The sequence below is a fragment of the Phocoena phocoena genome, chromosome 10 (genome assembly GCF_963924675.1).
Source record: "Phocoena phocoena chromosome 10, mPhoPho1.1, whole genome shotgun sequence".
Lineage (NCBI taxonomy): Eukaryota > Metazoa > Chordata > Mammalia > Artiodactyla > Phocoenidae > Phocoena > Phocoena phocoena.
In genome coordinates this window covers 72,511,681-72,524,046 of record NC_089228.1, presented here as the reverse complement: position 1 = coordinate 72,524,046, position 12,366 = coordinate 72,511,681, and the positions used below count along the sequence as shown (strand labels likewise).

Below are 12,366 nucleotides of genomic sequence, written 5' to 3'. Positions count from 1 at the left end.
CAACAAACTCTGCTGATCAATTGGATATGAACATCCAGACCAAAAGATGCATCCAAAAGGACTTGCAAGTTTCTGGCAGGCTTGGTCACCTGGATGGACAGTGGTGACATTAACTAAGACTCTAAATATAGGAAGAAAAATTAATTTGGATTGTTCAGTTTGAGGTATCTTTAGGAGATCCAGGTGAAAAAATGGCACTGAGATAATAGATCTGGTTTAGAGATAAACAGGTGGGAATCATTTGGATATAACTGGAATCAGAGACATAGATGGGGCTGACCAGGGAAGAGTATCAGATGATTGAGTCATGGGCCAAACTCTGGGGGTTTAAAATAACATTTACAGCACAAAGGAGGGAAAGCAGACTGAGAAGGAGCCGCCAGAAAGGCAGGGAGAAAACCATGAATGTCACAGAAATCAAGAGAGAAAATGAGTTTCACAAAGAAGTAGTTATCAGAATTAAGTAAATAGAATGTCAAATAAGGGCTGAAAAATGCCCACTCACAATGATAATGAGATCATTTGGTGAACTTGGCAAGAGGTGTTTCCGAAAAGTGAGAAAGTGTTGGCGAGGGGTGGTGGTGGTGAAGCCAAACTGCAGGGAGTTGAAAAGTGAAGAGTTAGCAAGAAATTGGAGCCAGAGTATACATTATTGTTTAAAGACGTTTCGCTGTGTATAAAATTTCTCTTAGGATGTGAAGTGAAATTAAAAACTGTAGGTGCTATTTATCTGTATTTAAACATTTTTCATTGCATGGTGAAATAAGTGACATATGCTTTAAAATCGCTTGCTTGGTCATAAAAAGGAATGAAAAAGCTAGGGTGGTAGAAGATAATATTGAGGGCAAGAGTAAGAGGAATAATGGAGCACACTTGTGAACAGGGCAAGTGCCAGGAGTGAAAGAGGCAGAAGAAGGGATAACTGATGGAGAGGGGATGGATTCCAAACAATAGATGGAAAGATAAGCTACTTTACCCGGAGGTCCCTTATCCTCTGATATAGGAGGGAAAGGTCAGTGGAGAGGTACGTAAATTTGAAAAGCAGAAATCAAAAAAATAGAATGAGTTCGTCCCTAATGGCTACATACTTTAAAAAATTAAATTTCTCTTATGAACGTAGAAAAAAAACTTAGATAAAATATTAGTAAATCATATATAATCATATATAAAAAGGATACTCTACATGACCAAGTTGGGATTATTTCAGGAATGCAAGGTTGCTTTAACAATCAATATAAACAGATTACACAAAATCATATTAGCAGAAAAACAGATGAAGAGCCGACAATGTGCCAAAGAGATAGAGTGAAGTACACAGAATCAAGAAAATGTGTAAGAACTGCCTTAAAACCCAAAGTAAACTCTATTCTATACATTTGTGATTGTCTTTTCAATATCAGCATACTTATCAACTCTTATTTACTGTAGCAAAAGAATGTCACAGTCAATCCATCATATATCACAGTTAAGAATACAGGGTACTGCTATTCTGCTGATTTACCACAAAGATACAATTCAGGGCAGTTTTAATACCAGGTCTACTCCTAGATATTCCAATTTAATAAGTCAAAGTGACCAGGTATCTGTATTTTTAAAAAACTCCAAAGAGCTAGGGCTCTTACATCAGTGGTTCTCAATCCTGGCCTCGGGGGTGGGGGAAGCTTTTTAAAAAATATTAATGCCTGGGGCCTATCTCCAGAGACTCTGATTTAACTGACCCATAGTAGGGCCTAGGCACTTTTAAAAGCTCCCCAGGTGATTCTACGTGAATAAAATTACATGCACTTTTATGATTATAAGTTTGAATGGTAAGTAGTAGAAGCAGCTGACACTAGCTACATTGTAAAAATTAGCAAGCTTTAATTGTATATTCCTTCACTTTTCTAGGCATTAAATGTACTGTTTTGAAATTAATTTGTACTTATTTACATGTTGCTTATAATGGGTAGTCAAATGTGGTAGAGGGTATGTTCTGATCTCTATTTCCAACTACGGCACTAAACATTCAAGAACAAGCACTTTGTTTTTAGTTCCCCATCCCCCCATTTTTTCACATGTTTAACCAAAAGAGATGAAGTCTATTTAAAAGAAAAATAATGAAAAATTAAATAAGAAACATTACGTCTTCAGTGTTGTTACAGAAAATGGGTTTTACCTCAAAAGGAGTGAACCTATGCTTAAATAACCACTTCAGGTTTTTTGGATTAAAAAAAGCAGAACAACCTAATTTCTACTCCACCATTCCACGAATTGAGTAAACTGATAACTTACCAGTCTGCAAGGCAAAGAACTGAACAACGGTTTATCTTCATCATTTAAAAGTCTTTCTGAGGATTAAAAATGGTAAAGATGGTAAATTTTATGTTTTGTACATTTTATTACAAGTTTAAAAAAAAAGTAAAAAAAAATTCTTTCTCCCGAAAGCACAATATTGTCAGGTTTTGAAATCTTTAAGTCATTTCACAAGAATTAACTTTGGATAAGAAGTAAAAATGAGGAAATATTCCCTTAACTGACAAGAAGCTATAACCACCATTAAAATGAGTTCTCTGTTGCTGTGGTTAATTTATAAACTGTCAATCTAATATTCTGTAAGCACACTACATTTCCTGCTTCAAAGTCTTTATATTATTTGATATTGTTGCCCACATTAAACATCTCTGTTTAAATACAGGATTCTACACACAACTCATGTCAATGTATGCTTGAGATTTAAAGACACAACTCTGAATCTCTTACCTATGCTTTGGATGGTGTACGCACAACTACCCCAGCACATTATGGGGACACGGGGATCCTCTTCATTGGGATGAACCTTTAGTCCCACCTTATAAGTAGCAGTTCCAAATGTTGTTAGCATTTCTTTTATGCTTTCAGAATAAGGATTCCTGAAGTGAACATGTACAGGATTAGCTCAAAACAATGTGCTCACATCAATCAAAGGGCTCAGTTTCTTGAAACTACAGCTATTTTCTATGTTGGAACTGAACCACTGAAACTACCTAAAGATAGTTGTATGAAAAGGGGGAATGAAAGACATGCAAACGGTCCCTGCCTGAGAGGGGTTATGCTCTACTTGGGTTGGTAGCAGTGACGCACAGGCCTGAAAACAAGGTATTAGGGTGAAGGTCTACACACTCAACTATTGGATCCTGGACCTCTTCCCCATCTCAAGAACATCAGCAATGTGTACCCACTGCCATAGATTTTAGTTTCTCCAGTGAAGAATTCTCAGGAAAAGCCGTTTTTACACATTGACATTTGGGGGTCCCAAGTGAAAGACTGGCCGGGGCCTGATCACCTCGTTGTGAGGCTCATAGGTCAGCAAGCTCCAACCTGCCCACCAGGTATCCAGTGAGCTTCTTAGTGCCTTGTTCTTGAAGTCACCCAAGGACCAATAAACATTTAAGAAAAGAATCAAACATCAAAGACATAAACACCAAAACAAACAAGCAGAAAAAAGGAACTCAGGGAAAACAGAGACAGGGTAGAAAACAACCAATTTATAAAAAAATTAGGGGACTTCCCTGGTGGCGCAGTGGTTAAGAATCTGCCTACCAACGCAGGGGACACGGGTTCGATCCCTGGTCCGGGAAGATCCCACATGCCGTGGAGCAACTAAGCCTGTGTGCCACAAATACTGAGCCTGCGCTCTAGAGCCCACGAGCCACAACTATTAAGCCTGCGTGCCACAACTACTGAAGCCCATGGGCCTAAAGCCTGTGCTCCAGAACAAGAGAAACCACCACAATGAGAGGCCCACACACTGCAACAAAGAATAGCCCCTGCTTGCCGCAACTAGAGAAAGCCCGTGTGCAGCAGTGAAGACCCAATGCAGCCATACATACATACCTACATACACACCTACATAAATAAATAAGGAGATCAGTCCAAGAGGGCCAAGAATGAACTAACAGTAGGACTACCTCAAAGAATGGAAAAACCAAGAGAAAATTATCTAAGGAACAAAATAAAACATTCCCCAAACTGAAGGATATGAATCTTCAAAGAGCCTGTTGAAAACGTGGCGAAATGAATGAAGACTCACATACCAAGGAATATCACAGAGAAATTTCAGAACATTGGGAATTAATGAGACAATCACAACAGTTTCCAGAAGTAATAAAGTTACAACGGAACAGGAATCAGAATGGTGTTAATTTCTCAGTGGGTGCTAGAAGTTAGTAAACACTGCCTTCAAAATCTAGACGTAAAGTTACTTCTAACCTATAATTCTATACCCAAACCATCTATCAAGCATATGGATATAATAAATGTATTTTCAGACATGGAAAATTTAACACCCAGGCACCTTTTCTTAGGAATCTGCTGAGAGATGCAACATGAGGGAGTAAATTAAGAAAGGAAGGAGAGGACTTCCCCAGTGGTTAAGATTCCGCACTCCCAAAGCAGGGGGTGTGGGTTCAATCACTGGTCAGGGAACTAAAATCCTACATGCCACAGGTGCGGCCAAAAAAAAAAAGAGAGAGAGAAGGATACAAGATCCAGCAAACAAGAGGAGCAGGGCTAGGGGAAGTCTTAGGGTGACAGCTGTGCCCTGTTCTGATTGGCATGGGAGGGCCAAGGCTGTGGGAGGAGGGCTCCAGGAAGGAAGATCATCTGATGAATCTGAGCACTGATAGCTACTGCTAGGCATCTGACAGGTCTACTGCAATGTTTAGGGGGGAAAAAAGTATTATATACAAAGAAAACCAAGTATATGAAAAAAATAAGGTAATTATTAACCACAGGAAAACAAAATGTATAAGAAAGGAAAATTTACCACACAACTTATCAGTAAAAACAATTATAATATAAAAACTGACAAATGATTTAACCAAAAATTGTGCAATAACTCTATAGGTAGACTGGCGAGGAACAGTGAATAGGGTAGAGGTCAAAGTTGAATCCTTAATTATTAGTCAACAGAAAGACACTGTTTAAAAAAAGGATAAATCAAGACACAGCTGATTAAGCATTTTAATTAGAAATATGGAAGTACGTAGCAGAAGAAACGAAATGACAGGACTGGGGATAGGGAGGAGGAATGTGAGAGGCACAGGACTGATGTTCTTTCTGGTTAAGCCCTCCAGTAGTATTTTTACTGAGTAATTTAGTATTTGCCAGGCACAGCTTCCAGGTAACGTTAAATGTATTGTCACTTTATCTTTATCACACTTATGAGGTAGATATTATTATCTTCCCTTTACAAATGAGGAAACTGAGTGAGGTACAGAGAGGTCAAGCAATTTGCACAAAGTTGCACAGCTTATAAGCAGTGGTGCTGGAACTGAACAAAAGCAGTCTAGCTCTAGAATCTGGGTTATACCTTGTAACTTACTGGCTATGGGTAAAATTAGGCTGCAAACACTCTGGTTTTGGTCCTGAGTTACTAAGAGGTTGATGGGGCCATAAATAGAAAACAGAAGTCAGAAGGAAGCATGGGCTTTGGTGGGGGAGCTGAGCACCTTAGGTTTAGATGTACTGATGAGGTGTTGTCAAGGAGAGCCAGATCAAGGGGTGTAGGAGGGAGTCAGGAACATAGACTAGGAGAGGTTTGTGAGAATTAAACATGCCATGTAGTTCATAGGTTTTTATCAATACACCTGCAGTAAATATTCTTAAGTCTCAGAATTCAAGATCAGTGTCCTGTAACATTTTGCTCCCTAACTTGACAAACGATATTCTTACTAACTGCTGACTTAATTTTTCATTTCAAGTGGGTCAATTTAAAAGGAATAATGTACTCACTTAGGATGAAAATCAGGCCTAAATCCTTCAGGGAGCTGCAATTCATCCACATTTTCTAAATTCTTTGATAAGGCAGTATCTACAGAAACAAGCATTGTATACTATTATTCTTTAATCCACAGTATTTCTATAAATTTCAGTCATAAATTTCATTCTAAATTTAGGTCAAAGAAATTTTAAAAAAATGGGAAAAATTCCCATTAATAAAAACCAGTATAATATACATTCAAAGCATGAGAAACACTATTGCTCTGGATGACCTAGGTACCTTCTTCAGTCACCTGTGCTTCTCTTCAAAGTAAAGCCACTGGAATGCAGCTAGGGAAGGTAAGAAAAGGAAGAGTATGCCATTTTGTTTCCTTATAAACCAATGGTATAAATTCTGCTCAGACTGTCTTCCCTCAAGGTCGGAAGTGCAGTGCATGTCTATCAAACTTGGGAAGCCTTTGGTAATGCCAACAATATAGTGAGTCAGCCCACAGAGAATAAAGCCAGCTCTTCCATACTCAGTTACATCTCCCCCACCCCCAGAAGCTCTTCAATAAAATGGGGGAGTAAGTGAGAAGTATTTATCATAAACTTCACATGAGCTTGTGTGTTTTCAAGGAATAAGGAGTAATGTAGCAGATTCAAATTTAGTTCATTAAGACAAAGAAAATTAGAGAAAGTCAAGTTTTAAAGTGAGAGGTTTCACTTTTAAAATATTTTAAAACAATTTATTCTGAAACTGTGTTTCCCAATGGTTTCAGACATTAGGGAAAAGTGAAAGCAGGTTATCAGAACTTACTAGGAGTATTTTCTTCTTTCCTAAGAACCTGTAATGCTTTTATTTGCTGAGATATTGTTCTAATCCACTGAGTCAGATTTGGCTGGTCTGAAAAATGTAACCTGCTAGAAAAGATTATAGAGAGTGTTTAGTATTCTGTTGCTGCTTAGTTTAAGATACAAAAAAGACTCCTTAAATGATCACAGGTATATTTTAGACACACTTCAAATATTAAAAAAACAAAAAAACAATAAAAAAACCTAGGGGAAAATTTGTTGCTTTTTAAGAAGTCAGAATAGGTATTTACCAATGGAAATGAAAATACATTATTCGTCAATATGATGCTGATAATTATTAGCACCATATTGAATTATCTGTCAAATATTTCACTTTTTTGGTACTGGAATTTATTAGTTTTCTTAAATATCATAATCACCACACCACGGACACTATTTATTGAGTGCTTATTATATTGCAAGCCCTTAGTTATGTTGTGAGCATTTTACAGTATTATATTTAATCCTCAGAATCTTTAATGAAATAGGTTATATTATTGTCCCCATTTTACAGATGAGGAAACTGAGGTTTAGAGCTATGTTACTTGACTAAGGCCATATATGGGACAGATGTGGCATTCAAACCCAGCTATATCAGACTCCACAGCCTGTGTTCTTTTAACAAATGTGCCATAACTGACTCTCCTGGGAAAAAAAGCAAAACCTGAACCACAAAAGTGATTGTTTTCTCCTTACATGCAGAGAATTCTTAATCTAACAATGACTAATTTCTTTACCAGTTCAAATGCAGGTATAAGTCAGCACCATGATATGCTTTTCTGATTAAAATGCATGAGCTTACATGCACATCTAATGGTATTTTAAGAACACTGTGTAGTAGCATAGACTAAGACACCATGGTTTTAACTCATAAAATTGAAGAGAAAAAAACTGACCCTACTTTATTTAAACCCAAATAGTAGCACAGAAATAAACAGATGATTCATATTCACAAAACTCAAATTAGTATTTGTGAATGTAAGACAGACACCATAAACTGAGTAACAAAGGTCAGGTTTGAAGAGGAGACACTATCAAATTCATATCTGAAATGAGTATGTCTAATACTCCTATTAACTAAAAGTGCACTAAAAATTATGAAATGACAAAAACTTTGCATTTTAAATACACTAACAGATTTTCACTTTTTGGCCCAATTTTTGAATTGGCCAGTAAATTGCAAAAAATTATATTTAATTGTTAGTATGTTCAAAAATGTCAGTTTGAGCTGCCCCTTCTCCCCCTATCAATTTACTGAGCATCTCTTAAAACGTATGAGGGAGATATTTAAAGTGGGGTCTTAGAAATAAAGGAGACAGTTTTCATGAACACATGGGAACTTTATATCCTTTACAGTGCTTACAGGTGACCAAGAAACTGTTAAATTTTAGCCTGTTCCTTTCTAAAAACCAAAATCATATTTCATACGTCAGCTAGAAGAAATAACTAAATAAAAAGTTTGGAAAGTACCTGGAAAACATTATGCATTTACCTAGAGTGATCTCCTCACCCAGCTGTTGTTTATTATTTCATTACCTTCAAAGGAAACTAGTTCTTTGACATAAAGGTTTTATGAGCCAAAACTTACCTATTAAAAATATTTCTTGGAGGAAGCAGCAGAGGAATAACAGTATTACTCAAGCATTCACAAAGGGGACAAAGGAATTCTCCATTTTCTACATCATAGCTTGTATGTAAGCGTAATCTCTGTTGCCTTCGCTGTTCTTTAGCTTGAACGGAATCAAAATACCTTTACAATTAGAAAACATGAGGTATCAAAAACAATGGTAATTTTAAAAAATGAGAGCCACAAGCTTCAACATTTTAAATAATTTGTTTCCACAAAAAAAATCTAAAAATTAAAATCTTGAAATGACCTGAATTATTTTTAACAGTGATACTCTAATTTTGAGTTGATGTAATTACCAAAACAGGTTAAGAGTTCTAAAACAGGAGAATCAAAAAAAGACTGCCTTGCAAACAATCATTCACAATGTAGCATATTTCTTGGTCCCAGTGCTCTGCGGTTACTCCCCCAGTGCTGGTGACTACTTACTAGGGGCAGTTCATAACAACTCAATGAGCAGAGCACTAGAATAACAGCACTAATTTGTTGGGTTTGCGGAAGCACAGAAAGCACCAAAGTAGAATAAGTTTGAAGTCATCCCATCTTAGCTCAGGGAGCCATGACAATCTTAGGAACTAACCAGACAAGCACTAGCATCTCCAGAATCAAGAGCTGTTCACCCTGGACCCAAAGAAAGACATATTTCTAGGGCTTATACCACTGTAAAAATCCTTTACTTCATCTAGTCTGTTAGATCCCCACATTAAAAAATATATTTGATATACTATGAAGTTTCTAAGTCACTCCTTTAAATGTAATGACAAAGCAAATTAATTTTGTTATTTATTAGGCAGTAATACGGAGTTTTCTTCTTCAAACATCTTTAGTTCTTTCTCCCTTTTTCTAGAATGGAATTTCCTTTATTAAAAAATTTAATTTTGAGCCTTTGGATAAGCTTCTCTTGACTAATATTAAGAATATAAATTACCTTTGCCAACAATGGGCATGCATAACGTGCCCACAGCTACCAGTGTGTGTTCCACAAGACAGATCAGGGTGCATGAATAATGGATCATATTTTTCTGCATTATAAAACAAACAAAAAACAAAGTGAAAAACCAAGCATTTAATATTCCTATAACAAATGTACAACTTTAAACTGTGAAATCCTTACTAAGGGCCTGTTAACTTCAAATGATATGCTAGTTTATTCCTTTGATTTGAGATACCAATAATTTATGCAAGACCCCGGATTATTCAGAATACAGGACTCTCTAATTTTCATTACCCTGACCAAGTTAATGAAACATCCCTGAATTGTTAACTGAAACTGGGATCCCGTATTTAAGTACATCTAATCTTTTGAACATTTCACATTTTCAGGGCACTGAGAGACTCCTATCCCCCGAAAATGCCCTGAGCCTGAGGTAAAAGGGATATTCTTCAGGCAGAGGTCTTAAATACCTTCAGGGCAGCTGGGTCACAATGATCTCTAACAAAAAAAGATGTCCTGGCAGTAGAGGAGAATCTGCCTAAAGACAACCATGCAGAGACTAGCCATAATTACTATACCAGAGTCAAAGCTGCAGCAAAATATCTGGGACAGCAGCCCAGACCAGAGTAGGGAAAAACAGGCAATTCAGACAGGCTTCTGCTCTGGTACTAATTTTTTATATTTAAAGGAGATGAAAAATGAAGACAAACATAAAGTGGGTAGCTGGCTTCTTTGGGAATTCTTGAATTCTCTACATAAATTAGTATAATCTTAGAAATTCCCTAACATTAAATTACTCAAGTTTTAATTTGCTTTATATAATAGGACAGTACAAATTTCACAGCATAAAGAAAATCTTTTATGACATAAATTGTGAAAGCATTAAAAAAGTCCACTTATAGCCAAGTACTAAATACAACTGGTGACTTTATCTTCAGCCTGGAATAAAATTTGTAAATCGCCTAGTACAAATGATCATTTCTTAAGGTGAAGCTGACCAATGTATCTTAACTAGGGTGCTTGAGAGCCACACTGTGAAGACTTTCATTATAGAGAAAAGGCAAACTTACCAGTGGTCTCTCAAACCTCCTTCCAATCATACAATGTGAAAAGCACTGGCTAAGTGCGTGCTTTGGAAATTAAAACACAGTTCCTACTCTCAAGAAGTTTACTGGTATCATTGAGGCATATGCACACATAAACAAATGTAAGAGTAGAAACATAAAAGTATCTGCGGTGGATACAATAAGGTGCAGCCCAGAAGCCCCTGCAGGAATGAATGACTTACTCCCTCAGCAGCTGTTAGAAGAGAGCACTCAACTGTTATCCCTCTTTAAGGGACTTTGCTCAGGGTCACACTACTTTGATCAAGGTCACACCTCTTTCCAGAGGTAGGCCACAACCAGTCACTGATCAGTGTCAGGGTATAAAGACCTAGCCCCCTTGCCCCAACTTGGGACACCTCTGAAGGGCCATTCAGCTTCAGAGATCCCATGGGGTTGGTTAAGGTCTTTTGGGGACTGCATCATAGCTCAACTTCTCCCTTTGCCCAAACCTGCTTCCTTCCCCTCCATTCCATGTTGATCCCAAGACTCTCTTGAATAACATCCTGCACTGCATGGTAATCTCTATCTCAATAATCTAAATGAGAATCTGGCTCAAGGATAGCTTCTCACAGGGGTGACTTACACCACTGTTCTCAAGGGATTCCACCCTGGATCTATCTATGAGATAAAATAATTATGGAGATAAAATAGTTATTGTTATTTAAGTGTCAACTAATTATTGGACTTTACAAATGTGAAGAATGGGAAAGACTGTTAAGTACCAAAGTAGTTAATGAAACAAAGAACAGCTTTCTTTTGAATCCCTGCTATTTATCAGCTGCGTAATTCAGGCATAATACTTAACCTTCTGGAGTGTTTCCACATCTGTCAAGTGAGGAACTCCTGTCTAAGTTACCTGCTCAAGATACCACCAAGCCTACAGTTATTATTAGGTTAATAAAATCTCTGTATATCACCTACCATACCATGTGGCAGTCACTATTAATAGGGAGGATGAGGATATAGCTATGACTTACCTGGATCCTGAATGAATTTACTTCTGTTTTTAGATAATACAGTTGATCTCTGAACAAACGCTGCCAGGACCATTGCCCTGCTTTCCACCTTGACCTCTTGCTCTTCTTGACACAATATACAGGTAACAAATTGTCTTTGTTCAGGGACCGGAGTCTGTGCTGGGCCCAATGCTGTACGAGTCATATCTGAAACCATAGGGCTGGAATAAAAAGGTTAGGAGTATAATTAATGAGCCTAAGAAGTTTCTATAGAATCATAAAACAGTAGATTCTAGGTAAGTAGAAACGTATTTAAAACACGCAATTTTTTGTTTTTTTAAAAAAATATTTATTTATTTGGCTGTGCCGGGTCTTAGTTGCAGCACGTGGGATCTTTGATCTTTGTTGAGGCGTGCGGATCTTCAGTTGCGTCATGTAAAGTCTTGGTTGCGGCATGTGGGATCTAGTTCCCTGACCAGGGATCGAACCCAAGCCCCCTGCATTGGGAGCGCAGAGTCTTAGCCACTGGACCACCAGGGAAGTCCCTAAAACACAGTTTTGATGACTTGATTTGAGAGACCCACGTCTTTCATATGTATCAAAACCATCTCCTTCAATCCTCATAGCAATCCAATATGCAACACATAAGCCAGACACGAAGTTAACTGAGCCCAGTGTATTCATTCTTTTATGAATCTCAAGGGTCTTCTGTATAACTTACATTTTAAGCATACATATGAATTCTCTTATCTATAGTCAAGAGACATGCTCATAATCATATGCTAATAAACTCAGATTTCTAAGATTAAGTCCTCTAACTACGAGGCCACAACATTTATCAACTCTTCTAAGTTATTCTATGATTAAGTGTACTTACAAAGAAAAAAAACCAAACATCTTCCTCAGTTGAGAACCATGGTCAAGAGTTTCAAAAATTGTGATTAATTTTTACCTATTATCAAGAACAGCAGAGATAGAGGCATCCAGTTCTAATGTCTGCTGAAAGAGTTCTTTGTTCTCATCAATAAAGTGCCGCTGCATCTCAGACATCTGGGCCATGATCTTTTCTCTGCGCAGTCTTGCAATCTCGGCTTTTCTCTTCCTCTCAGCTTTGTCTTTGTCTCTCGAACTCTGAAATTACGCTTCATTTAATTAGACCATTAGAGGCTA

The 12,366-nt window shown here is 37.4% G+C and overlaps 1 protein-coding gene across 2 annotated transcripts in view; it reads right to left on the bottom strand.

The window, feature by feature from the left end:
• Positions 1-12,366, bottom strand: part of UBR2 (ubiquitin protein ligase E3 component n-recognin 2) — a 115,357-nt gene that overhangs the window by 20,825 nt on the left and 82,166 nt on the right. For both annotated transcript variants that reach the window (XM_065886419.1, XM_065886420.1), the window contains exons 29-36: positions 12,149-12,327; positions 11,218-11,417; positions 9,129-9,222; positions 8,162-8,323; positions 6,539-6,642; positions 5,752-5,830; positions 2,740-2,888; positions 2,272-2,327 (exon numbers count right to left, since the gene is read on the bottom strand). In XM_065886419.1, the coding sequence (XP_065742491.1) occupies positions 2,272-2,327; positions 2,740-2,888; positions 5,752-5,830; positions 6,539-6,642; positions 8,162-8,323; positions 9,129-9,222; positions 11,218-11,417; positions 12,149-12,327 (1,023 nt within the window). The remainder of the gene's footprint in view (positions 1-2,271; positions 2,328-2,739; positions 2,889-5,751; positions 5,831-6,538; positions 6,643-8,161; positions 8,324-9,128; positions 9,223-11,217; positions 11,418-12,148; positions 12,328-12,366) is intronic.